The 27,546-nt window shown below is 45.8% G+C and overlaps 2 protein-coding genes across 6 annotated transcripts in view; one reads left to right on the plus strand and one right to left on the minus strand.

Annotated features, from left to right (window-relative positions):
- The window catches only part of ALDH3A2 (aldehyde dehydrogenase 3 family member A2), a 50,569-nt gene extending 41,973 nt beyond the window's left edge, over positions 1–8,596 (plus strand). For 3 of the 5 annotated variants that reach the window (XM_021006930.2, XM_021006934.2, XM_021006932.2), the window contains 3 exons: positions 2,738–2,973; positions 4,726–4,849; positions 6,700–8,596. In XM_021006930.2, the coding sequence (XP_020862589.1) occupies positions 2,738–2,973; positions 4,726–4,806 (317 nt within the window). In that variant the 3' untranslated portion in view covers positions 4,807–4,849; positions 6,700–8,596. The remainder of the gene's footprint in view (positions 1–2,737; positions 2,974–4,725; positions 4,850–6,699) is intronic. The other 2 variants (XR_002328281.2, XM_021006931.2) reach the window with 2 other exon arrangements.
- SLC47A2 (solute carrier family 47 member 2) overlaps positions 1–27,546 on the minus strand; it is a 41,523-nt gene that overhangs the window by 1,212 nt on the left and 12,765 nt on the right. Inside the window, exons 6-17 of the mRNA XM_078154751.1 lie at positions 27,484–27,528; positions 26,850–26,947; positions 25,013–25,110; positions 21,996–22,109; positions 21,315–21,382; positions 19,521–19,629; positions 16,511–16,586; positions 15,299–15,368; positions 14,320–14,452; positions 14,139–14,233; positions 11,811–11,892; positions 188–316 (exon numbers count right to left, since the gene is read on the minus strand). Of these exons, the coding sequence (XP_078010877.1) occupies positions 222–316; positions 11,811–11,892; positions 14,139–14,233; positions 14,320–14,452; positions 15,299–15,368; positions 16,511–16,586; positions 19,521–19,629; positions 21,315–21,382; positions 21,996–22,109; positions 25,013–25,110; positions 26,850–26,947; positions 27,484–27,528 (1,083 nt within the window). The 3' untranslated portion in view covers positions 188–221. The remainder of the gene's footprint in view (positions 1–187; positions 317–11,810; positions 11,893–14,138; positions 14,234–14,319; positions 14,453–15,298; positions 15,369–16,510; positions 16,587–19,520; positions 19,630–21,314; positions 21,383–21,995; positions 22,110–25,012; positions 25,111–26,849; positions 26,948–27,483; positions 27,529–27,546) is intronic.

The raw sequence follows: 27,546 nt of genomic DNA on the forward strand, positions 1-27,546 counted from the left end.
ACGTCATAGCCAAATTTCAGAACTCTCAGGTCAAGGGACAAATGCTGCAGGTGGCCAGAAAGAAATAATTCAAATATTGGGGAGCCACAATCAAGATTTAGCAGCTGCAACATTGAAGGATTGGAGGTCACGGAACATGATATTTGAGAAGGCAGAGGAGCTAGGACTACACCCAAGAATCACCTACCTGGCAAAATTAAGCATTCAAGAGGAAAAAATGGTCATTCAATGAAATAGAAGGATTTCAAGCTTTCATAAGGAGAAGACCAGAATTGAACGAAAAATTTGATCTCCAGCGTCAAGAGCCAAGAGAAGCCTAAAAAGGGAAAAGAAAACATAAGGGATTCAGTGGAGCTGAACTGTTTACATCCCTACATGGGAAGATGGCACTGGTAATCCTTAAAAACTGTACTGCTAATAGTACAGCTAGAAGGAATATATATAGACAGAAGGCATGGGGATAAGGTGAATTTGAGGGAATGACATAAAACAAATAAGGGATGAGAAAGAGGAGTTTACTGAGTGCATAAGAAAAGGAGAGGTAGAATGGAGTAAGTTATTTCACATGAGGATTCATGAAAAACCTATTACAATGGAGGAAAAGTTAGAGGGTGGGCGATGAGCGTCGCTTGAACCTTACTCTGATCAGTATTGGCTCAAAGAGGGAATAATATACACAATCAGTTGAATATAGAAATCCATCTTACGCAACAGGAAAGTAGGGGAGGAGGAGATTAAGTAAGGGGGAGGGGTGAGGAACTGACAGAAGAGAAGACAGACTGGGAGAAGCGGTAGACAGAAGCAAAACACTATGGAGGAGGAAAGGGTGAAAGGAGAAAGAGGACAAACAGGAGGGAAAATAGAATGGAGGTAAGTTGGTCTAGCTATACCAGATCTTGAACTGTATGATAAAGCAGTAATTATTAAAACAGTCGGTGCTGGCTAAGAAACAGAGTGGTGGATCAGTGGAATAGATTAGGTACAGATTACATTATAGTTATAGTACACAGTATATTACTATAATTTACATTATAGCAAATGACCATAGTGATCTAGTATGTGATAAGCCCAAAGATCTAAGTTTTGGAGCAGAAACTCATTTTTTGACAAAAACTGCTGAGAAAACTGGAAAACAGTATGGCAGAAACTAGGTATAGACCAATATGTCACACGGTAGACCAAGATAAAGGTCAAAATGGGTACATGATTTACACATAAAGGGTGATACCATAATCAAATCAAGAAAGCACAGAATAGTTTACCTGTCAGATTTATGGATAAGGGAAGCATTTAGGACCAAAGAAGTTATAGAGGGCATGACAAAATGTAAAATAGAGAATTTTGATTATATAAAATTAAAAAGTTTTTGCACAAACAAAGCCAATGCAACCAAAATTATAAGGAAAGTGGCTAATGTGACAAAAATGAAAATGTTAGATGTTGGTGGGCATGTGGGAAAACTGGGATACTAATGCACTATTGGTGGACTTGTGAACTGATCCAGCCATTCTGGAGAGTAATTTGGAACTGTGCCGAAAGGGCTACAAAACTGTGTATACCCTTTGACTCAGCAATACCATTGCTAGGTTTATATTCCAAAGATATCCCAAAAAAGGGAAAAGGACCCAAAAAATATTTATAGCAGGTTTTTTTGTGGTAGCTCAAAATTAGAAATCAAAGGGATGCCCATCAGTTGGGGAATGGCTACGCAAGCTGTAGTGTATGATTGTAATGGAATATTATTGTGCTATAAGAAATGACAAGCAGGCTGACTTCAGAAAAACCTGGAAAAACTTACATGTGCTGATACATAGTGAAGTGAACAGAACCAGGAGAATGTTGTGCACAGTAACAGCAATATTGTTTGACAAAGAATTGTGAATGACTTAGCTTTTCTCAGCAGTACAGTGATCCAGGACAATTCCAAAGGACTAATGAGGAAGCATACTATCTACCTCCAGAGAAGGAACTGGTGGTGATTGAATGCAGACTGAAGCAGGCTATTTTCACTTTCTTTCATTTTTTTTCTTTTATTCAAGTCTTCTTGTACAAAATGACTAATGTGGAAATGTTTTACATAATTGCACGTGTGTAATCTTCATCTGATAGCTTACTGTCTGAGGAAGGGGTAGAATTTGGAACTCAGAACTTTAAATAACAATTAAAAAATTGGAAAAAAAAATAAATTGAATAGTGTCCATCTTCCAACTGTCATTTGTCAGTTCTTAGGCCCTGCCACTCTGGTTTCCAACCACCTCCTGGGAATTTCGTCATAGTTGAAACATGACCTCCAATTGGAGTAACATGGATCTACCATAATTCTACAGAAAACAGCTTCCAAGCCAGACTTTCTGTTAGCTGTGAATTAAGGACTCCATGAGTACAGTTTCCTCCGAGCCCTTGAGAAAAAACATCTCATTTCACTGCCATTTCTATAATAATGATCATTCCACTTGCCATTTGTTTTCATATTTCAACTCTCTCACAGACTATCTCAGTTAATCCTTAATGCAGTCTTGTGAAGTAGGCAGAAAAGATTTGAATTTATCCCCATTTTAAACATAAGAATTTCTCTGCAAGTTGCCTCATTGCAACTCAATTCAGTCATACTCTAAGCTCCTCGAAGGCAGGGGTCATATCCCTGTCTTGTGTATTGTGCTCAGGACTGGATTTTGCACACTGTGGATGTTCAAGAAATGCTTGTTAACTCATGGTTGTTTTTTTCCTTGGATTCTAGGTAATAGTGGGATGGGTGCATATCACGGAAAACACAGTTTTGACACCTTCTCCCATCGCCGATCATGCCTAATAAAGAAGTTAAAGATGGAAGGAGCCAACAAGCTCAGATACCCACCAAATAGCCAGTCCAAGGTAGACTGGGCAAGCTTCTTCCTCTTGAAACGCTTCAACAAAGTCAGAATTGGTCTCTTCTTTCTGGCTTTTCTGGGTATCCTAGTCGCTATAACTGTAAAAGTGAGTATTCTTTCCTTGTTATAAAATGATAGTTGAAGTCTCATTTTTTCCTTTAAATGACTGGTGAATCTCTTATTTTTCTACTTTTTCAGGGTGGCTTTTTGGTCTATATCTCATGTTTTCTTATTGTAAGCATATTAAAACTTTTAGAGCTTTAAAAAAATGGGCAGAGGTTGGCATTCTGAGCCTTTTGCTCTTATGTGGATTGAAATCTAAGTCAAGTTGAGGCTCTAAGGATAAACTGCATTAGTCAATTAACAGACATTTATTAGGCGCTTCTGATTATGTGCTAGGTGATTGGTTTATACAGGATAGATGGAGTAGATCCAGAAGGATCTTAGAAGGGAAGGCAGAAGTAGCTGCACACAGAGGCACGTGAGCTGAGTCTTGAAGGAATTCGGATGCTAGGAAGATAGGAAAGGGCCAGGTTGTGAAGAGCTTTAAATGCCAGATGGAGACATTGATATTTGACCAGAACAGCTGCAGTCTGAGTGGGAAGGAGGGGGACAATGACATGGTCAGACCCACACTTTAGGAAAATTGCTTTGGCAGCTGGGGAGAAGATGGTTAGGATCAAGGAGACCATTAGAGAGCCCAGATGTGAGGTGACGAGGGCTGATACAGGGTGGTAGCAGTATCAGAGGAGAAATGTTGGCAAGGTGGTAACTCAGGAGAGAGCAGTTCTAGTAAGCCAGAGAGAGATGAGCTTGGAAGCCAGACTGCAGAGGGTTTAGAAGAGAGCAAAAGGAGAGGAAGTCAAGTCACTGATTGTAAACAGCTCTAGACTCATGTGACAGCAAGAGCTGGAGACTTTGTTGTAGTGAGGGCTAAGGATGGGAGGGACCGAGGCATGTTTGTAGGCAGTGAGGTGGGGCAGGGAGGGGGATGTGGGAGGGGGAGCCAGGAGAGAGATACTGATCTGAAGACTGGAAAGAAAGGAGGGCACCAGCTTGGGTGGTCTGCTAACAGAGATGAGAGGAACTGGCTTTGGCAGAAAGAGCCCCCCACCATCACAAATTGGAGGGAAGGAGCTATTAAATATAGTGTTAGGGGAATGGGAGACCAGGAGAGGGAGAGAAGAGAGAGCCCAGGTAAATAGCCTTAATTTTGTGATGTGGTGAAGTCCTGAGCTGGGTGTGGTGGGGGGAGGTGCATCCAGATTGGCTGTGCAGGTAATGATCCTATCATCAACAGTTTTCATTTCGGCAGTTGAAGTAGGGGAGAGCTGTATTCTCAGCTGAGTAGGATTAGCAGAGGAATTCATGGAAGAGCATATCATGGCTTGGCAAGTGGCTTTGGTGAGAGATAGCTAGTCAAGCGTGTGACTGGATGGGATGGATATCCTTTCTCTTTCATGGCCTCTCTGTCTCTGTCTCTCTCAGTAAGGCTTGATTTGGATCACACTCTTTGTGACTGTAGTAGCGGGTGCCAGAAGCATCAGCGGACAGCCGGTCTGTGCTACTCTGTGACCTCGAGGGCTTGGGGGGAAGGGTGGCTGGAGGGAAGCAGACCCGGTGCAGGGTCAGAGCAGGGAGAAGCATGTCTGTGACCAGACTGGTGGAGGAGAAGGCTGGAGAGCATGAAGATGACCATCTCAGTGATAACTCAATGTTTAATAGATTTCTATTTCTATTTGTGTGTGTGTGTGTGTATGTGTATAATTCTGAAAGACTTTTGACTTCCCTCACCCCACTGTACCTTTTTGGGAGTGAGGGATGCAAGTTGCATTTTGAATCATTTGGGTCTTCTCAGAAATACCAAGCTGTGCTGAGGAGAAAGGCCCTGTTGATTTTTCTGGTAATTCACAGACTTCATTGGTCCAATAAACAGTGAGGAACGGCGGATTGCCAAAGGCAGCACTATTGGTTAAAGAGAGGTAGGAATTCCTTGTTTCTTTTTACCCATGTTGGGCAGGGAGGGGCCTCCTCTTAGCTCTAGACTCATTGCACTGGGGCTTGGCCCTTATAGTCAGATTTTCAACTTAATTACAGACTATTTTTTTTAAACAACATAGAAAATAAAAATTAAATTTGCAAAGATAATGTAGAATATGTGTGGGGGCAGCTAGGTGGCATTGTGGATAGAGTACTGGCCCTGGATACAGGAGGATGTGAGTTCAAATCTGGCCTCAGATACATAACACTAGCTGTGTGACCCTGGGCAAGTCACTTAACCCCCATTGCCCAACCGAAAAACAAAAAAAGAATACGTGCACTAGTATACCACTGGGCACCTCCAGGTACCAGGGATCAGAAGGGCTGTGGGGCAGCAGGCTGGAGGGAGGCCCTGGCCCTGTAGTGGTGCTCAGCTACCCTTCCGTTAGCCTTTCTAGGGGGATGGATGTACACATAGGAACAGACATTACTGCTTATTTTTCATTCCAACTCAATTTCTTGCCCCCTTTTGAATTGTGCTATGATCCTGACTGCAGTTGGGGTAATCTGTTCATTTGGGAAACTGCAGTTAGGAAGGCTGCAGGGGCTCATTCGGTGACTGTAGGAGCAGCTGTCGTCCTCTCCCCCTGGGTCTCCCTCATGCAGACTCAGTGTCCCAGTCTCACCGGTAACTTGTTGTCCACAAGGAGTCTAGAGGAAAGGAGCAGTAGGGTTCCCACGTTCTTGTGGCCTTCACGCTGGCCTGCTCGCGGTGCAGCCGCACTGTTGGCACCAGTCTAGTTTTCTTCCAGAGGACCTGCCTCAGTTTGCCCAACTCATTTCTTTCCCACACAAGAGATGCAGAGTGGTTTAGTGGGAAAAGTCCTGGCCTGGGAGCCGGTGGTCTGAGTGCTGATCCTAGCTCAGTTCCCATCCTGCTTTGTGACTCTGGGTGAGTCCTTGCACTTTCTGGGCTTCCGTGTTCTTCCTTGTCCCATGAGGGGCATAGCCTGGATGATTCCTCCAAGGTCTCATTCCGTGTTAACATGCCGTGGTTCCATTAAAATCGCCCACTGTGCCACTTGTGAACGGCTAGTCTGGAAGCTGGCTGATGGCTTGTGCTTTCTCACAGCCTTGCTCCCTCCTTGGATGTTCAACTTTTCACCCTTTTCATCCTGTCGCTTACTTTGAACAAATGAATTGGGCTCAGAGATTGTCTCTACTCTATTTCCCCTTCTGCCTTTATGGCGGTTTCTCATTTTTCCATAATTATTTTTCTGGAGTTCATTTTCACCCGCTTAGGCATACACTTTAGTGGGTTTCACTTCAGGCCTTTTCAGTCGGTGGAGCGGGCTAGAGTGCTCTGAACAAGAAATGTAAAGTGTACAGAAGCTGGAATAGATCTGTTTGAGCCTTTTTGATTATAAAAGGGCTCTGCTTTGGGCCTCGAAGGCGCGAATTAGGGTTAGTTAGTCCTAGACATGTGTTTTGAATTGTAAAAACAAGAATTTCTCATTTTAAAGTGTTTCAGTTGAGAAGGACAGGGGCAGTTTTTCAGTTATTGGTATGGACTGGTTCAGAGAGGCAAAGGTCCTGGGGTCACTTCCCCATTGGATCTAACCTCTGACAGCTGAAAGGAAACTCAGCCTTGGGTTTCACTGAAAAACATAAAACCAACACATTTTCTAGAGACATTTTGGCCTTATTTGAAAAATATTTTTAGATCCTCTTAAGAAAGGCACTACGTGGTGGAATGTCATCGATAAACCCTTGTTTTGAGATTACTAATTTAGTAGTTTATTTCCTTATTCAAAACAATAAATTAACCCTCATCTCTCTTTTCTCTTTACAGTTTCAATACTGCTAAAGATGGCTGAGGTTCAACTTGCAAGTTGTCTTTACTGGATTTCTACTTTTGTTCCTTGATTCATGAACAAATTGATTCCTGTTAAAAAATATTAATATAAAAGTGCAAAGATGATTACCTTAAAGCAGACTACTATTTTTCTCCTAAAAACCTGCCATTTCAGTCACATCTCCAATTCTTCTAGCAACTGGGCCATTTGAGGTAAATATTCCAGGCTGAGTTTGAAGGAGAAAGGGACGCTTTAGGTGGGACTCTTTGGCTCCTGGCCTCCTTCCCTCTCAGCCCCGCCCCCATTCCCAGGCTCCATTGGAATGTAAGAGGGGGCAGGGTGTGGGGAGGGCCTTTGAAAGAGTTCCTCCACCCCTTGGAGTCCCTCCTGGCCCTTTTGTGTGGAGCCTGGTCTTCCTCAGTAGAGAAGCAAAGTGCCTTGTAATTCCACATGATGCCAGGTTAGAGGAGGGACACAGAAGTTCCCATTTGGTACACTCAGGTTTTGAGGGCATTAGAACTGCAGCCAGTAAAGAGGCCCAGAGGAATGCAGGGAGCTTTAAACTTGGCCACGCTCAGAGAACTCAGTCGTTGTCTTGTTTGTGAACACAGGTATCCTTTACAAAGTAAACGACTAAGTTTATTTCACAGTTGAGGTCTTCACAGAGAACAGTTGTCCATAATTTGTCTCCTGTCATATTTTGTGTTTTACCTGGGAGCGGTCTGTGCCATAGCTAACTCCGGGCTTTTGGCAGCCAGAGTTAATGCATAGGCCTTCAGTGAGGCTGCCAGCTCCCGAGGAGGGGCCATCGACACCACTGAGGGCAGCTTTTACTTATCAGTCCTGCTTTGTGGAATCCTCAGTCGAGCTGCTTTTTATGCCATTAAAAAAGCCCCTTTCCCTCAGATCCAGCTCCCTAGCGCTGGTATTTGTGAACAGAGGTTTGACAAACTGAGACAAGTTTAATCTCTATTTTCAAGTTATGTATGCCCAAATGCAAGCAATTTGTGCTTTATAATGTGTTTTAAGGCCAAATTTCCATCTTTCTAAAGAAATTCAAAGTGTAGAATTTGAATAAAGTGGAACACCAAATCATTTTACTGAAACTGATGCCTTAAACAGAAGGAATGTTCAGGCTGGAGGACATCATGTGGCGGGTGACAGCCCAAGTCAGAGCCGTGTTTAATGTTATAGTGTCCCACCTCTAGTAGACACCATCAATAACCAGCCCGGTCAGTGAGGAAAGAGAATTCCAGAAGCCAGGAGGATGAAATCTGAATCCCCAGGCATGAGGGAGAGTGTGGGGTCAGGAGATAAAGAGCATCAACCTTGACGCCGGGCTCAGGAAGAGTGGCAAGGAGGACTAACTCTGCGCCTACCGACATACCAAGCTTGTGTGGGCGTGCGATGGTAAAAGACTGCCACGCTACATGACTCAGGATCCCATGGCACTAGCCACCCTTGCATGGAAGCCCTTGCATGCTTAAGAAATGTCAACTGACTTTATTGAGGAGATTTTCTTCATCTGAATACATCTTCAAATTTAAAATCTTAAATCAATAGTGATCTTAGGGGAGGAATGAAAATTCCCTTAGAGGCTTACTTCATTGACCACTTTGCTGGACTGAATCTATTCAGGCATAGATATCATCTGCTGGTGAAGTTTCATGTACTACAGGTAATCATTAGCTTGCTTTAGGGAATAGAACTGGTTAACTAAATGGTGACTTTTAGTCAATTACCTTAACGATGTTGGACAAGGGCTTTAAAACTGTTTTGACTCAGCGTATCAAAATTATGTGTTGTGTTTGCCTTTTTGGTGAAACTTAACAGCTGCCTGGTTACTAGTTTAAAATCTTTATTATAATTAATAAAATTGAGATGAATTTTAAATAGTACTCAAGATCTTTGTTTTTCTCCCCTTAGCTGAGAACCTTGGAGGCACTGAGATTATGAGGAAACTGGCTGTAAATGTCTCCCAGCTGTAGGCTTATTTATGAGACACACCTAACCCAAGTGTTTCTATTTTCAGCAAAGTAACTGGTCATTGTATAGTAGGACATGATAGTCATATTTCTGTCATAGGGCAAGGAGACTCAGTATCTTTTAAAACTCTTTCTGTAAGTCTGTGGACGTGGGGGACATTGTTTAATTTGTGCAGTGTGTCCCAAAAGTCAGCTGTCAAAGCTGAAAGCTATCCCAAGACCTTTGAGGCACTCTGTATTTGCATTTGTTCTGCTTGTTGGGATGTGCGTCTCGCTAAAGCCTGGGAGGAAATCCTGCAGCAGTGCTGGCCTAAAGCTGGGCAGCTTTCTCCTGAACCTTGGACACATCACCTTGCTTCTCGGGGCTTTAGAAGCTCGCTTTGAGGGGGAAGGGGGACTTTATGTTCTCTAAGCTGCCCTAGATTCTGCTCAAGATACCCCTAAAAGACAGTATCAGTCTTTCGTTGTGCCCTTCGTATTCCAAGACGTGGGACAAAGCTAGGACTTTAAACAAGCAAAGTGCATTTAGGCCAAGCCTGAAATAGGGTTCTTGTGGCTGAAGGTGGTCTGCAGCTGACTGACAAGTCCTCACTGCTCTTGGTACATCATCATGGCTATGAGGAGAAAGAGATGGTGGCAAAGACTTCAGAGAGTTTCTGACGGACCGTGTGATTAGAATACTTCTGAATGAGATTTCCGAAGAGAGCATTCCCAAGACGCCCCCCTTTCGCCTCCCCCCCAAGAGTATAGTTGCATGGAACAAAGCATCCTGAGCACCCATGTGGTGTGGCAGGGCCTTCCCGGCCTGCAAAGTGTGGCCCAGGAGCATGTAAACAGCCACGAAAAGACTTTACAGATGAACCCAGGCAGCAGAGCATCTCCTGCAGAAACGGTTTCTTTAACTTGGTGACTAGTGTGTTCTGGAGCAAAATATTTGTAATTTGAACTCATTCGTGCTTGGAGATAGCTTTGAGAGTTCTCAAGATTTCAGTTCCAGTTTGGTAAGTATTTTCAAATGAGCAGTTCAAGTTTGAGGAATGGAGGCAGTTTCACTTTGACATTCCCTCTGACCACAGCAGACCTATTTGGAAGCCCAACCTCCTGCAAGCCAGAAGTAAAGTTTTTTGGGTTCCCATGAAGCACTAATGGACACCAGCATTTACAAAGAAGAGGTTTTCAGTAACTCAGGATATCGCCCATCTTCCTGTAGAATGTCCCAAGGCCACTCTTCTAAGATGGCTCGGTTTCCAGTAGGGCAGATCTTGCTACTGCTTGGTAGTCATGAGCCTGACCATGACCCCTAGAATCAGCACAGTGATAGAGACCAGAAGAGAAATTCCCCGGCGGACAGCCAACTGCTTTAGTGATGGCCCATTGTAGGCAGCAGAAAAGGTGGATGTTGCTTCCAGAGGTGGTAAGAGGTCTGCCTGACTCTCGGTTTTTGAGTACCTCGTCAAAATAATTCCAGGATTGCTACCTGTAGCCACTGGGGAAATGAACAACCCAAAAACAGGGTCATAAGTAGCAGAGCAAAATGGAAAAGGCATTGAACTGAGAGTCGAAACACCAGGGTTTGAGTCTGAGCTCTTCTGTTTAGGAGCTATGGGACCTTGGGCAAGTGGATTCACCTCTGAGCGTCAATCTCCCCATCTGAAAAATGGGGAACGCGAAAACTATAAGGAGCTGTGGCTTTCTCAGTGTGGCTACCTAACTTTGTTTTTTTTAACCGATGAAAAGATCCTAGTTCCTTCGTGCTTTGATGGCCAGTCATCATAACTGAAAAATGTGCTACCTTGATGGCCAGCTCTCTGGGTCATGAGCTTCTCTGCATTCAGCTGTGGTGGTCATTGGGTGACAGATACAGTCACCCCTACTCCAGAGCTTTCCAACCTGGGTAGGACCCATGGGAGCTTACACTTAGTTGACATAGCTGTCAAGAACCCAGAGCCACCTCCACATCTTCACGAACCATGGAAAGAGGACTTTCCTGGAAGATGGGACTTTCAGGTGGCCATCAAAGGATATTATTTGCTTTGAAAAGCAAAAGCAGTCTACAAATGGAAAAGTTCTGAGTTTCATAGATTCAGAGCCAAAAGGGATTATGGAGGCCTCCTAATCCAGCATTCACTTTACAGTTGAGGACACTAAGGCTCCTTGAGGTGCATTGACTTGCCCAAGGTCACAAATAATAGGTGTTGTTACTAAGAGTAATTTATATCTGAACACGGCACTGAAATGGGATTGACATGAAGACATTGGAAGAGGTGAAAGGTCTTCATTTTCATCATTGTGAACAGCTACCTCTACCAAGGAGATCATAGTCCACGTTTGACTTAGTAGGTAAATTCTAGAGAGTTACTAGAGCACGCAGAGTTTAAAAGATTTACCAAAGGTCTCATTCCTAGTAAGAGGCCAAGATTCAGGCCCAGGGCTTGCTGACTCCACATCCCACAGGTATCCACTAAGTCCTAGTGCTTCTCTATATGTACACTTTTAATTTTATACGTGTTGCTATGGAAACTTCTTATTAATTTCCTATTGGTCTGTGTTGCTATGATTGGTGCTATCCAAGCTCCCTTGGGAACTTATGGTGTAGGACATAAAATAATGCATGTCCTTTGGGTATTTAGCTGCTGCCTAAGTAGAGCACAGCTGAATCCTGTTGTAGCCTGGGATGCTGTCCCGTGGTTGGTTAGGACAACACATGACCACACCCAATAAGATCTTCTACCAAGCTACTGTTCATCACCCCTCGGCCCAAGCACGCTGAAACACTCACTGATACCTGTTGTCGAGGGATGCCATTGTACCCATATGGTCCAAGGAAAGAGGTGAGGGAGACCCTAACCCTGGCAGTGCAGCAGGAAGGGTTGATTCATAGTTGATTCAATCTGATAGAAATGGCAGGGGAGATGCAAAATCAGCCTGTTTTTAAACACTGACTATCCCAAATGCACACATGCATATGCACACGTGTATGCGCGCATACACACACACACACATGCATGCACACAGTCAAGGATCAGTGGCCACTCTCAATTGGCTTGGCATGTTTGACTTGCAAAAATTAAAGACATATTGACATTCTGTTTTTTGAGAATAAGAAGCAGTAAGAGTGTTACCTGAGGAAAAGGCCACCTTCTTTAGCCCATGCCCAGGGCTCGCGCTCTGGGACTCTTGGTGAACGCCGGCACGTTTCTGAGCCTAGTGATTAAATTGCACCAGTGTTAGTCAGCTAGTGACCTCTGTCTTCCCCTCTTCCCATCCCATAACAATCACAAGAGTATGTCCGTGTGGCTAGCTTCTTAAATACTTGTCTTAAAATGTATAAGGCAGATTATGTAGGTATCATTATCCCCTGTTTAGGTGAAGCTGTGAGACTTAGATTAGGGAACTGGCCAGTGATCACGCAGCTGTTAATAATAATACATAAGGCCTCAGAAGGGATGGGGGAAAGGATGTTCAGAGAGATGGGGCATGTGCCAGGGGAGTGAGACAGGGCTTAGTGTTTGGAAAGATGAGTTGGACTGAAGCTGTCTGTCCATGTACCCTCCACTGCATCTTTGTCAGAGCTCATAGACTCAATAAACCACTTAGATACTTTCAGGTTTCCTCTTGTGTTATCCAGTGACCCTTGAGGGAGCCACATTGGACAGGAGGGTCCAGGAAGTAGCAAAAACCAGAGCATGTGAACCTTGAAGTCACCTTGGGAGGTCATTTCTTCCATCCTCCTGCCTTTAGACAGAGCTCTTCTTAAACCTTATTTAACAGGTACCTATCCTTCCTTCAACTTGTCAGAGACGGCGTATCTCATGTGGTCACTTCTCCCGATGCTAAGGATCCGGGATCTAGCACCGGAAAGGTAGCGGTCACCCAGTCTGACTGACTCCTAGACTATGAGCCTCCCTGAGGGCAGGAACTGGAGCTTATTTGCAAGGGCTTCTGCAATGCCTGCACGTAGTGGGAATTTAAGGGGAGAAAGAGAAGTCAGTGGGAAGACCACCAGACTTGTGCTCAGAAGAGCCGGACTTGTATCCCAGCTCTGTGACCCTGGAGGAGTGATTCAATCTTACTGCACCTCAGTTTCCTCATCTGTAAAATGAGGTCGGACTAGGTGCTCCCTGAGCCCCTTTCCAGCTTTAATTCAAGGATCCTATGAAACTGAAATTGAAGTTGTTGCTAATTAAAGTTTGTCGAATAAAATGAAGATAAAGGAAGCCCAGGCATTCAGCAGCTAGCTGGCTTCTGCCAGACTTCCTTTTCTAGTTTCATTGCTCATGAAATTTAACTTAACAACACTGTTATTTGTCTCCTTAGACCACTCTGCTGGGAACTAGGGGATGTGTGATTTTAGGTAAGACACAAGAGGCAACTCCCACCTTCAAGGAGCTCACTCTGTAGGGGCAGAACAAGACACAAACTCAGGTAACTAGTAAAGAATATTACAAGGTCAATCTACTGGGGGGAAGGGCATAGAAAAAGTACAAAGTGGCTACAGGAGACCTGAGCCTGATGGAGAATGTGGGGATCAGGGGAACTTGCTGGAAGATGAGATAGGCCTCTTCTGAGCTGCGTTTTAAAGGCTAGAGAGGAATTTAATAGGTGGAAGAACCCACAGCACAGGCTCAGGGATGCAAGCAGTGCAGTTGGGTTGGATTGTAGCGTATCAAAGGATGCCCATTTGGCAAGGCTAGAAAGCTGGTGGGGTAATAGATAACATGACTTTGAAAGTCAAACAGGAAGTTAAACTCTTCTCAGCAGGCAATGGGGAGCCACTGAAGATTTTTGAGCCCAAGAGTGACATGACCAGGTCCATGCATTCAGGAAGATTAATCCAGAGGTCACATGATGTACTGATTGGCTGGAATGAGGCTCTGCTGCCATCCTTGTTCCCCCTCCCCTCCGATTGGGGGGGAGCCACCCCTCTTCACAAGGGAAGAACCCATGACCGTCTCCCCAACCTTCATGTCCCCTCCCTGATCCATGCCAGGGTCCACTGTGCCTGTCTGGGAAAATAAGTTGTATCATCCTATTCTGCACATTAGATACTTCCTCCATTCAAAACACACCGGGAATACTTTCTCATGGAACCTACTCTTCTTACACCTAAAGAAACCAATAGCCCAAGGAGGCAATTCATCTGTACTCGCTATGAAATACAGCAGATAGCTTGGAACATGACTGACTGGAGGCCGTGATCAGTTTTCTGGAAAGTCCTTGAGGCCATTTCAAAGGAGGTGGGTAATCCACGGGGGAGGATAGAATCTGTTGGCCCTGGAATGACCTACAATGGACTGGGAGCTCCACGGGCTCTCTGCCAGACTCCACCCAGCAACAGAGGCAGTAAGTCACTGGTCTGCTTCTCTTTTCCCCTTCCAAATACGAGTGCCTATTATGAATGTCACTGTGTTCCCAGCATGATACATTCTATCAAAGCACCCCCTGATTACCTGCTCTGCAGCCAGCTTCCAGTTAATCCTGGCGGTGTAGAAGATGAAGGTAATGGTTGCCAAGATAACACAGACCAGCATCCCCAGCCAGAGGCCTGCAAGAAAAAAAACTCATGGGAAATGGCACTCAGTGGTACCCCCAACCCCTTTACCTACTTGCTTCATCAGACATTTCTCATACCTATGACTCCAATTTTAACCACAAATACCAACACGGCCCCAAGTGGGAGACCAATACCATAATAGCTTATGGCATTCACAGTAGCCCCAAAAACGACCCTGCCGGTTCCTCTCAACACTGCGCTGCAAACACACTGTTGGGGAAACAAAAGGGAAGGATTGGGAAGTTAGCAATGTAGAAGGGTGATCTAGTCCTCATTTTACAGATGAGGAAACTGAGGCCCAGTGAGGTGTGGGGGACCTCCGATCTTCGGATGGTAGAATGGAGCTCAGAAACCATCTAATCCATCCCCGTCGTCTTACAGTGAGGACACAAAAGCTAAGGTCACCCAAGTAGTAAGTAACAGCTGGAATTTGGACAGCATCTTGGTTCTAAATCCAGGAAGCTTTCCACTGCCCCAGGAAAGGACAAATGAAGCCTTAGAATGAGCCCCAGGGAAGTAATTACAATAATAATGTTGATGACAATAATAGGCAGGCATTATAAGGCTCTACCTACAATATCTCGCTTAAATCTCACATCCAACCTGTGAGGTCAATGCTAGAGGTAGTTTTGTACCCATTTTACAGAAGAGAAAATGGAGACAGGGATTATTTATTTAGCCTAGCTAGTGTCAGAGCTGGGACTTGGCACAGGTTGATTGGGTTAATCCTTCCCTCAGCCATTGACCAGGATCCCTGGGCAGAGAGCTGGCCCTAGTTTTGAATTATTGGTAGAGCAGGGGAGAAAGCTTCCATCCTCCCTGGCCCTTGAGGTTCAGGAGTCAGGGAGAGGGGGCTTTCCTTCAGTACACACACTCTCTCTGTGTGGCTTGGGGGAGCAGCAAGAGAGAAGCAAAGCTGAGGAGGGGGTTGGGTTTGGAAGCTTCCCAGAGGAGGCCTTGGGAAGAGGAGGAGAGAGGGGGAGAGGAGGAAAGGCCACCTGCCTGGGATGGTTTGAGGAGGAAGGGAGGTGGCCCAAAGCTCAGGAATATACTTACACAGAGTGACTCAAACAGGTTATAGACAATATAGACAGGCATGATCCAGCTCACCAGGGCATTGACTTCTCTGCAAGAGGAATGGGAAAAGACCATTCGCTGAGGGCTATCAAACTGTGTGCTCAGCATCCAGATTACACCTGCCCTGCCCACTGAGAAGCATTGATAAGAGAAAGAAAGTTGAGACATCCAGGTGAGACATGCCCCCATAAGTGTGTGTACATATATACGTGCATATATGTATGAGAGATATACACACATATCTGAGAGACAGGGAGACAGAGACAGAGAGAGACAGGAGAGACAGAGACAGAGGAGAGAGAGATAGAGAGAGACAGACAGACACAGAGGAGAGACAGACAGACAGAGAGATAGAGAAAGAGAGAGACGAGAGAGAGAGACAGGCAGGCAGGCAGAGAGACAGAGAAGAGAGAGGGACAGAGAGAGACAGAGGGAATCACAGATCCAGGTCCTTTCTCTGACGTCCTATACTTACTTAGGTGTGAACACACATGTCTCTAGTAGAAGAGAAGCTGAGAGGCAGAGACTCTCATTGTTTGTACCCCGGGGCTGAGCACAGCCTAGGCACTGACCCATAGAAGATATTTAATAAATGCTTGTTCATTGGTTGACAGGTTTTATATGCTCTAGGTAGAGCACAATCTTCTTGAAGAGGAGACTGTCCCATTTTGTCCTCCCGCATTAGAATGTGATCTTCTTGAGGGCAGGTGCTGTATTTTTGCCTTTCTTTGCATTCCAAGCATTTTTCACTTTGCCAGGCACATAGTAAGTACTTAATGAATACTTGTTGACTGACTGAGTGACTGTATTGATATCCCCCAAACCTGACAGGATCTGACACACAGTAAATGCCTAAGAAATGCCTTTTGACTACCTGACTATATATCCCCAAAACTTAATAGGACCTGGCACGTAGTAAGCACTTAATAAATGCATGCCACCTGTATTTGTATCCCTAGAACTTAACAGTGCCTGGCACTTAATATGGGCTTTCTGAGTGTTTGGTGGATTGACATCTCCATTCCCACTCCAGACACCAGCCAACACACCTTAAAATGTCAGAGACAGAGAGGCAGCCAGACATGCACCTTTAGTGTGCATACATGAAGATGCCTCAAGGAGCCCTGCCAGAACTAAGTAGGGACCCATGTAGGGTGTTCGCTCAGGGGTGTAGGGATATCGATTACCTACTCATCATTGGTAAAAATCTTTCCCAGGACATCCTTGAAGATGCCTAACAGGGAGCCAATGACAAAAAACAGGGCAACTGAAAAGGAGAGACAAGAAAAGAAGCATTAGAAGTGGTCCCACCAGGCCCCAGCCTCCCCTTCCCTTTAGTGCTGACAGTCTCTGGGATATTTTTCTCTTTGGGCTAGCTTTCCTTCAGGGCATTTGCCATCACAAAGGGGGAAAAAATGACACTTGGCTTAGTGTATGGGACTGGGCCACTGCTCTTCCAGAATCATTTTCACTGTGCACTGTTTGCCCCCAAAGGGAGGGAAAGGCAGTTAAGATGCCACCTCCTCCATGAAGCCTTCCATGATTACTCTCCCCCTCAGATTTCCCTCAAGCACTCTGCTTGGGTCTCTCCTTTGTTCCCAACACACTCTACCCTCAATGGATCATAGACTGAGTAGGACAAGATGGGCTGGGGGGCAGTAGCTGTGTCTAAACAGCAATTCCTCTGAAAAAAACCTGGGGGTCTACAAAGTCAATGACATGGTGGCTTAAAAAAATAGCATGCTCTTGGGCTGCATTAATAAAGCTTGGAAGGTACCTCAAAGGTCATCTAGTTCAGTCCCCTCATTTTACAGACAGTAAGACTGAGGCCTGGAGAAAAGTTACTTAATATCACATAGATATTAAGCATCAGAGAAAGGATTTGAACTCAGGTCTTTGGAAACAGAGCCACTGGTCTTTCCGCTGGGCCAGGGTGCCTCTCATCTGCAGGCATCTCCTATCCCAATGCAGGCAGTGTGTTGTGTTGGAAAGGGCAGAGCATCAGGCCTGGAAACCCAGCTTAGCTTCTTATGGGTCTTGGGTGAGTCACGAACTCCAAGGACTTCACTTTCTTCCTCTCTGAACTGAGGGATCATATGATCAAAGCTCTAGAGCTGCAAGGACCTTGTGAGGCCATCTGGCCCAACTCCCTCACTTCACAGATGTGGAAACTTCAGTTTCACTTAGCTAAGGGACTTACCCCAGGTCACTCAGTCTAGGGATTGACTTAGTAGACCTCTGAGATCTCTTTAAGCTTTAAATCTTACGATCTCGGGGCAGCTAGATGGCACAGTGGATAGAGCTCCGGCCTTAGAGTCAGGAGGGCCTGAATTCATAATCTGACCTCAGGCACTGGACACTTAGCTGTGTGACCCTGGGCAAGTCACTTAACCCTGATTGCTTCACCAAATAAATAAATAAATAAATGAAATAAATCTTATGATCCCTTATTAGGTGATAAATTCCTTGAGCGTGTTTTTGCCTTTGTACCCACAGTGCCTAGCATGGCACCTAGCAGTGAGGAAGTGCTGGATAAATGCGGATCAGAGGGTGAAAAGGAAGTAGACGCACCCCTGGTACCTACAGATGCTCCCTAAACTCTGGATTGTTGGGAGGAGAGTGTGTCATGGAGAGTGAAGCTCCTGGCATTGGGTAAATCAAGTTACTGTTTTCTGGAGAGCCCGGAGCTATGATTGCCAGACCTAGTACCCAAGGCAAATTCAGGTGAAAGTGGGAAGGGGGGGAGGGGGAAGCTTGTGTGTGTGTGTGTGTGTGTGTGTGTGTGTGTGAGATTCCAAGGACAGTTCAGACACGGGTGGAGGCAGATGATGTGCCATCCACAGTGCAATCCTTGCTTCTCTGGGGTTGGCAAAGACAGGTCTCAGGGTGACAAGATGCTGGAGATGACAGCCTGAGCAGGTGGAGGTAAGTCCCAGAGAGAGTGGGCTCCATAGGCAGGAAGTGCAGACTCTCCTGCCCTCCCCAAAGGAAACCTGCTGCCTCCCTCCCGTCACTCCCTCCCCCTTCCCAAAATCCCAGTGGGGCTTGTGGTGACAGCTCTGAGAGGAAGGCTCTTGCCGAGCAAACATGCTTCCTGGGAGGGAGGACACATCATCTCTCTGGATGACCTCACCTGATGAACTAGGGTCAGGAAAGGGAGGAGGACTCTGAGGAAATGGGATATAAGATGTGGATATTTTGATGATGAAAAGAGAGAAGGTCCAGAGCACATGTTGCCACTTGGGGGGAGAGGGGCAGGTATTATAGTATGGACTCGGACCTCAGTTTCCTTATCTGTAGAATAATGGATTTTGAGTTGATGGTTTCTAAAGTCCTTTCTAGCTTGGTGCCAATGACCTTGTGAGCTCCCTGGGCTGCAGTCTCCTCACATGTGGAGGAAATGAAGGGTTGCCATGATCCTCTGAGGTCTTTTCCAGCTCTCCATTATCAAAGGAGCTCAGGAACGCTGGTGCCCTGGAGAGGGGAAGGGGGAAGTGGTCTAAAATAAACCTGACTCAGGGGCAGCTAGGTGGCACAGTGAATAGAGCTCTGGCCTTGGAGTCAGGAGGACCTGAATTCCAATCCAGACACTTAACACTTACTAGCTGTGTGACCCTGGGCAAGTCACTTAACCCCAATCGCCTCATCAAAAAGCAAAAAATAAAAAATAAAAAAAAATAAAATAAATCTGACTCACATCACAAATTTGTCCACCAGGGGCCTTGACAGAGAAGCATGGTGGTACATAGGGGATAGAGTCACAGCTTCAGAGGCAGAACTAGGTTCGAGTCTCACCTCAGACACATAATGTATTTGTGGTCTTGGCCCAGTCCCTTAGCCTCTCAATGCCTCAGGTGACCCTCTAAGAAAGACTAGAGGCTACAGAGTAGTGACTTATTGATTGGCTCTACACCAATGAAATCACAAAATTTTGATTTCCCCCCAAAAGGGGCCCTTGTGGGAGGTAAGAATTCCCTATAAAATGGGAGCAGAGTGATGGGATTGGATCTGGGTCATTGGGGGAAATTACAGCAGTGATTACATTAACCCCAAATCCATCCTGGAACATGGGGAAATCCAGAGGGGAAAATCCCTGTCCTCTTAGGAAACACTTGGCTAGGTCTACACAAGGTTTATGCCCAATGAACCATGGTCCAGAGGCAAAGGCTAGGAGTGGACTGGAGAGTGCCCATGTACATACCAGTGCACAGCACTCCTGTAACAGCAGATTTCTTAGCTGCATGGATGTCCCCAGCACCTAATGCATTCCCCACTCTGACACAGATGGCGGAGCCCAATCCAAGAGGAAACTGGAATCAGAGAGGTGAAGATGAAATCAAAAGTGCCTGTGTGGCCTTCCTCTTTTCTTTGCAGAGGCACTTATTACATTGCATAAACTGTTGGGCTCAACTGATGTGTTCCCCCTTTCTTTTTTCTTCTGTTACAGTGACTGGGGGAAGGGAGTGATATATTTGGAAATGGAGGTGATACTAAAACAGAAGTTATCAATAAAAATAAACAAAAGCAAAAGTATTTGTTTCTGTGAGCATGTGTGCCTTTAGGAAGACACACAAAACTGCTGTACAGTGGAGAAGTTTTTAGGTTGCTTTTTACCCCTGGGAAAGGCTGCATGTTTTAGCTAAGGTGAAGAATGAATAGCAAGGAGAAGACCCAGGATGTGAACAAAGCAGCCAGGTGAGAAGGTGAGTGCAGCTGTAGGAGGGAAAAGAGATCCTGGGAAAAAGCTAGGAAGGCAGTCGTTGGTAGACAACCAGCTTCAAGAATGGTGATTGATGTCAACCTAGAAAGAGGTCCCTGATAGAATGCCCCCGGGGAACTGTCCATGATGCTGTTCTATTGAACATTTATCCCCCCCATGAATGCATAAATGCCTATAGCAAGCTTATCAAGTATTTGGATGACAGAAAACTAGGAGGGAGAGAGAGACAGAGAGAGAGAGACAGAGACAGAGAGAGAGACAGAGAGAGAGAGAGAGAGAGAGAGAGAGAGACAGAGAAGAGAGAGAGAGAGAGAGAGAGACAGAGAGAGAGAGAGAGAGAGAGAGAGAGAGAGAGAAGTGAAGGGAGAGAGGGAGAGAGAGGGAGAGAGATGGAGAAAGAGAGAGAGAGAGACAGAGAGAGACAGAGAGAGAGAGAGAGAGAGAGAGAGAGAGAGAGAGAGAGAGGGAGAGAGAGAGAGACAGAGAGACAGAGAGAGACAGAGAGAGACAGAGAGAGAGAGAGACACAGAGAGAGAGACAGAGAGAGAGAGAGAGAGAGAGAGAGAGAGAGAGAGAGAGAGAGAAAGAGAGAGAGGGAGGGAGAGAGAGAGAGAGAGAGAAGGAGAGGGAAGGGGCTTACATGGTCTGCTAGTTCCTGATCCCATGCCTTAATGGCAAAATTCACCTCTGCCTTAAAATGATAATAAATACCCATCAACGTCAGCTTTGTAAATGCACTAAATTTAATTACAAATAGGATAATATTTTAACCAATTTGAGCAGAGATTTAAACTAGAAAAGAAATGCAGAAAGAATTCTTAGCCCTTTTTTAAAATGGCCTGGACCCCTTTGGGAGGATGGTCGAGCCTATGGGCCCCTTCTCAGAACAATATTCTTAAATCACAAAATAAAACCCAAAAGCCAATTATTTTGAAATAGTTATAAAAATATCTTTTAAACAAATTCACATTGCTCTAAAGATAAGAAGGATTGAAGACTTTATAATCAAGCCTCCTCTTGCGAATGAAGCTCCAGGTGTCCTAGGATAACCCATTTACCCTCTCTGGGCCTCAGTTTCCTCTTCTGTCGATGAAGGGGTTAGGCCAAACAGTCTACAAGGGTTTCCCAGCTCTGAGTCCTCTGATCCTAAAGTCTCCAAGGATAGCTAGCAGGAACCAGGCTGGGCAAGTTTACAAGGTGAAGGGGGAGAGATGATTCTTAAGGTCTTTTGCCTCTTCCTGCCAGGCCCAGAAAAGACAGGAGGTTTGCACTCACCATGTATGTAAAAGCTGACACCTCATAAATTATGGACTGGGCAGACAGGTCCACCACACTGAGAAGACCTAGGAGAAAACAAAATGTTGAAGAACACAGAGATGGTGCCAGCCTTCCCCCACATGTACCAGATACAGGCCAGCCACCCCCAGGAAGAGGGGCTTGGGAGGAGAAAAGGTACTGAAACCTCAGTTAATGGATAGAGCTCTGGGCCTGGAGTCAGGAAGACCTGAATTCAAATTCAGCCTCAGACACTTACTAGCTGTGACCCTAGGCAAGTCACTTAACCTCTACCTCAGTTTTTTCATCTGTAAAATGGGGATAACAGCACCTACCTCCCAGGGTTGTTGTGAGAATAAAATGAAATAATATTTGTGAAGTGGTTTGCAAATGTTAAAGGGTCAGCTTCTTAGTAGCTCTTATTATCCTGCAATCCTATAATACTTCCCCAGAAAGCCCATCCTACTCATGGACAGCTCTCATTAAGAGGACGTTTTCCCTGACATCAAGACTAACTCTACCTTTCCCTACCTTCCACTCTCTGTTCCTTGTTCAGCCCTCTGGGGACAAGCAGAACAAAGCTAATCTATCTGCCACCTGGTAGCTCTCCAAATGGATGGAGACAGCTTTCCTGTCCCTCCTCTAGTCCCTCCAATGGCTCTGTGAATGGCAAAGTCTCACCTATGAGGAGGCTCCCAATCTCATAGGCCCACCACTCGATACATATCATAAGCATGCCCGGAATGGCCAGAGACAAGAAGCCTTGCCAGTCCTGTAGGCACTGGAGAGACCAACCTGAGAAGAGAAAGGAGGGAAGGGGGCTTATGTGATGTCATGCAGCATAGCCAGGCCAGGCCTCTGTCTTCTTCTGGTGTCCCCGTCCCTGTCCCCTGCCTCCAGTATCAGCCAGAGCCAGCAGTATAAATCCATTGGCCCAGGGATGCTCAAAGCGGAGCCTGAGGAGGCCCAACATGGGGATCCCTGAACAGTCTCAGCAAAGTCAGCCTTACATGAAAGTAGCTAAGATGATCAAAGGGTCTCAGAAGAAGCAATGTGGCGCAGTGGAAAGTGTTGGGACCATTGGACCCAGAATTGGGGATGGAAGTCAGGGAGCAGGTCTGGTAACTGAGGCAAGTTCAGTTGAGACAATGGAAGTGCTAAGACATGATCATTTTCTGTGCATACATGGCTGAGGTAGGTGAGACACAGGTCATGGGAGCTGAGGAGGCTGAGTAACTAGGAAGTCAGGGTGATGGGTCATAGGGTCATAGATTTAGAATTGGAAGGGAGTTTGGAGGCCTCACTTAACAAATGAGGAAACTGGGGCACAGAGAAGCCAGACAAAGCCAGGATCACACATCTGGTAAGTATCGGAGGTGGGACTTAAACGCAGGTGTTCCCTCAAGGTCATCGCTCTTATCTTCTGTGACTATAAGCTCGGTTTTGAAACTGCTGGGGAAGAGGTGAAGTGATCTGGGGAGCCTGAATGAGCAATAAGGATTTGGGCAGCTGGCTCACTTGAGAAGAGTCAGACTGTCAGGCAGCTGACCCTATCCTCCTCTCACCCCCGCCCAAGCCTCAGCCCTAGCCTTCCCCCATTCATATGTTCCCCTTCTCTCTCTTTCTGCTGGATCCTCTGAAACCTTCCTCAATGATGGTCCAATAGGAAGATCGTGGGATTTAGAGTCAGAAGACCTGAGTTTGAATCCCAGCTCGGGTGTCTCCTACCTGTGTGACCATAGGTAAGTTATTTTTCACCTCTCTCAGCCTTGGTTTCCTCAGATGTAAAGTGAAGGTATTGGAATGGATGGCTTCTACTCAGAAGAAGACAACAAATTCAAAACTGATATATCCAAAGCCTCACAGAAGAATGTAAATTGATTTCAGGGCCAAAAAGAATTCCTGGAAGAGCTCACAAAGGATTTTAAAAATCAAATATGATGGGCAGAGAAAAATTTGAGAAAAGGAATGACAGTGATGCAAGAAAATCATGAAGAAAAAAGGAGTCAGCAGTTTGGTAAATGAGGCCCCACAAAATTGAAGAAAATAACACCTTAAAAACTAGAATAGATCAAATGGTAAAAGAGGCACAAAATCTAATGAAGATGAGAATGCCTTAAAAAGCAGAATTGGCCAAATGGAAAAGGAGGTACAAAGTTCAGCTGGGAATGGATGACTTCCAAGGTCCCTTCCAGCTGTAAGCCTATGAACTTGAAAGGAGAGGTGATTGCTGAGTAATGGTGACAGAGAGAAGGTCTAGAAGGGAGGGTATGCTAGGTCCTCTTCTTGGCCTTGTGTAGCTAGGGGAGGAGCATCTTTGGAGGGGGGTGCCAAGAGCTGATGAGAAAGCTAGCATGGAAGGATCAGAGCATTATAGATCTAGAAATAGTAAAAGTCAAAAATGGGATTTGAACCCAGGTCTTCTGGCTCCAGAATCGGTGCTCTTCCTAGTGTAACACCTTCTTCTCTGGAAATGCAAGAGAAAAAAGATCTAGGGCAGAGAATCCTAGATTTGAAGGTGAAAGGGACCTTAAAAGCCATCTAGTCTAACACCCATTTTACAGACCCAGAGCAGTCACTCATAGGGAGTGAATGGTGGAACCTCTCACTCAGCTTTTCTGACTCTAAATCCAGTGGTCTGCCTGTTGCTCCATAAAGGAATAGGGTTCTAGTGAGTGCCATAGAAATGGTGGGCAAAGGGGGGCAGTAACAGGAAAGGGCCAAGGCTGAGCTTGTTGTTGGAAGGTAAGGGTGATCAACAGCTGCCACCCATGGGGCTGGTGACCAGATTTGCCGGGGACCCTCTTTTCCCCATCCCCAGCAGGTCCTACATCGCCCCAGGCATCCCATGTAGCCCAAGACCTCAGGCCTGGTGACTCATATGGGGCCATTCCCCTGGCCTGCTGGGAGATTCCTGGGAGAAGTAATAACTGGGCCACAGCCTGGGGACCAGAGCAGTGGAGCAGGTGGTGCTGGGGTGGGGAGGGACACAGGACAGCAATCGAGCACCCAGGGAAGAAAATATCCCCTTTTAGAGGTCAACACCTGGGGCACAACCTCAGTGCCCTAGTCTATTTCCAACTATGGTAGGGTCTGACCCTCGCATTGGAGGCCACTATCTAATTTGGAGACTTTCCTTCATCCACCACCAGAGGTAGGAGACTTGAGTTCTGGTGCCATTTTTGCCACTAGCTTATTCTGGGACTTTGGCCAGGTAACTTTTTAAACCTCACCTCTTTTTAACCATTTTTAGCCTCAGGTTTCTCATCCATAAAATGGGAAGAATAATCCTCATCTCTGGTTCCCTCATAGCACTTTTGTGGAGATTCAATAAGGCAGGAAAGCTCCCAAAAACATTGAAAGGGCACAATGCCTCATTAGGAGGCATCAGTACAGGGAAAAGAACATTGGCTGTAGAGTCAATGGGTCTGGGTTCAATACCCACCTCTGATGCTTACTACCTGGGTGACCTTGGTCCTCAGTTTCCTCATCTGGAAAATGAAAGAGTTGGGTCAATGGGATTCTGAGCTCCCTTCTAGCTGTAGACCTGTGATCCTCCTATCCAGACATACCTCATGCCTTTTGATCTAAAAAGCCATGTGCTACAGGATTGACTAGCATGATACCACCAGGGGAGGGGGTAAACAAACAGAGAGACACTTGGATGGGTGTGGCCAGAAAAAGAGAGAACGCCTTACCTCCCCATGTTTCCACGTAGAGTTTTTTCACCACAATATACAGGAAAAGGATGATGGTCTGGATGTACTGGGAAATGGTGTTGGCCAAAGCAGAGCCCCTGGGAAAGAAGGAAAAGGAAGGAAAGGAAAGTCCCAGGTGGGGAAGGCCTCCTTGTAACCCTTTGTCTCTACTCTCTGCCCCCATCCTATGGGCTCATATACCTTCCCACCTCGGGAGATGCTGAAACCAATCACGATAATAATAGAAGTAGTGATGGTGGTGGTAGTGGTGGTGGTGGTGGTAGTAGTAGTAGTAGTAGTAGTAATAGTAGTAGTAAATGTTTACACAGGCTACCTCCTGTTCTGCTACAGCCTGTTCTGTCCAGGAGCAGAGTCTGCTATTGAGCTTGAGCACCTATTCTAGGGGGCTGCCCTAGAACAGCTCCCAAGAGAGAGGGAGGAGACCTAGACCAGGAGTATTCTCACAACAGTGGACATTGCAGGCCAAGCTCCTGACTCAGCTGCCTTAGGTTAAGATATGGTGCAATAGAAAGAGTCCAATAAACAAACAGACCAATTAATTAATTAATTAATTAAATTTTTGGAAAGAGTCCAAAGGCCTGAATTCAAATTCTGAATCTGCTGTTTACTGTGACCTTGGACAAGTCAATTCCCTTCTCTGGGCCTCAGTTTCCTTTCAAGAAGTCGAACTAGGTGATCTTGAAGCCGTGGGAGCATCGGATCATAGCTTAAGGCTAGGAGGGACCTTAGGGGCCACTGAGGCCAATCTACCCATTTTACAAAGGAGAAAACTGAGATTCAGAGAAGGCAATTGAAAGGACCAGGGTCTACTAAAATATTAAGTGTCTGAAACAGGATTTGACCTCAGCGCTTCCTAACTCCAGGCTTGTGGATTTATCCACTAAGCCACCTTGTCAGAGGGCCCCAGTTCAAAATCTACCCCCATTGCTTATTACCTTAGGCCTCAGTTTCCTCTTTCGTAAAATGTGGGGATTGAACCAGATGTCCTCTTAGATCCCTTTCAGCCCTAAAACCAGAGTCCTATGCTTTCTGAGTTCTTTTCCATCTCTAGGTCTCGTGACTCTGGAACCCTTCCCATTACTTGAGTGACCCACCTTCCCCTCCCCCTCCTCTGCCTCCATCTGAAATGCCCCCTTCCCACTTGTCCCATCAGTGTATCTCTACCCCAAGCATGAGTGTCTGGGGGTCACCGCATTGCTGGGGAGGGGTAGGTAAGAGAGAAGTTGGTCTAAAGCTCTGAGCTGCTCTGGATACACCCAGGAGGGGAGTCAAGGCTTTACTACACCTTATGTTACATTTGTGCTGAGGTTTGCCAAGGCTTGAGAGGTGTCCCCATCACTTCCTGCCCTGTTTTTCCTATAGGAAGCTTTTTTTTTCTTTTCTCTTTCTTTCTTTAACCCTCTTCCTCAGGTTCTGCCCCTTGGCAGTAGGTGTGGGACTTCCTGCCCTTTGCCCAAATGCTCCCAGTTGGAGGCCATCCCCTCTGTACTCAACCCCACAAACGGGAGTTTGTATCTTACCACAGACGCTTACTAGCTGTGTGACCTCGGGGAAGTCACTTAGCTTTTGTCTGCTTCAGTTTACTCACCTACAAATCAATAAGCATTTATTAAAAACCTGCTATATGCCAGGCGCTGTGTAAAAGGGTAATAATATCACCCGTCTCTTGGGATTGTTTTGACGATCAAATGAGATAATATTTGTAAAGTGCTTCACAAACCTTCAAGGGCTATATAAATGCTATTATTATCATTATTTTTGTTGTTGTTACTGTACCAGATTCTTCCTGCCTTGGTAATGCCCACTTGCTACTTACGGCACTCTCAGATTCAAAACGTAGACAAAGATGTAGTTAGCCAGTGCATTGACCCCATTTGCCATGACAGTGCTCAGAACTGGAGGCCAGACAATGCCCTGAAATACAGGAAAACAGCAACCTAGCCACAGAACACTCAGACCCCCTGCTCTTCTTCTTTGAGTCTTTTTTGATACCATGACTTTTATGGGTAACCGTTCTGCAGTTGGGTAACTGGAGAGGGAGGATCTGTGAGTGTCAGCTCTCGTAACTGTGTCTAAGGTTTGTGTGGCTTCAACCCTGTCCATGACCAAGACTGACAGCCAGTCACCCCTCAGTCTGAGTCCCTTCTTACCAATTGTGAGAGATTGCTGGCCATAGGGAGGGGCAACGGAGGGCAGGCATGTGCCTTAAGTTAGGGTGGGCAGGGGAGTGGGCCTGCCCGCTGAACCACCTCCAGGTGGCCAAGGAGAAACTCTAAGTTCTTCCACAGCCCAATTTTTCCCATTCCTTCTAGCCCAGGTGGACCCAAGTTTGAAAAACGCATTTTAGGTTAGCCCCATGAAACCATACAGCAGTAGCAGGCAGGGCCCAGTGGGAGTGGTAAGGAGGGTAGCTATTTGGAGGCCTAGATAGGGTGGGAATGTCACCATACCTGATTTTGCAGATATTTCACTTCTAAGACATAGAGGAAGATTGCCTGGAGAGAAATATGCAC

The sequence above is a fragment of the Phascolarctos cinereus genome, unplaced genomic scaffold (genome assembly GCF_003287225.1).
Source record: "Phascolarctos cinereus isolate Bilbo 61053 unplaced genomic scaffold, phaCin_HiC Scaffold_5;HRSCAF=322, whole genome shotgun sequence".
Classification (NCBI taxonomy): Eukaryota; Metazoa; Chordata; class Mammalia; order Diprotodontia; family Phascolarctidae; genus Phascolarctos; species Phascolarctos cinereus.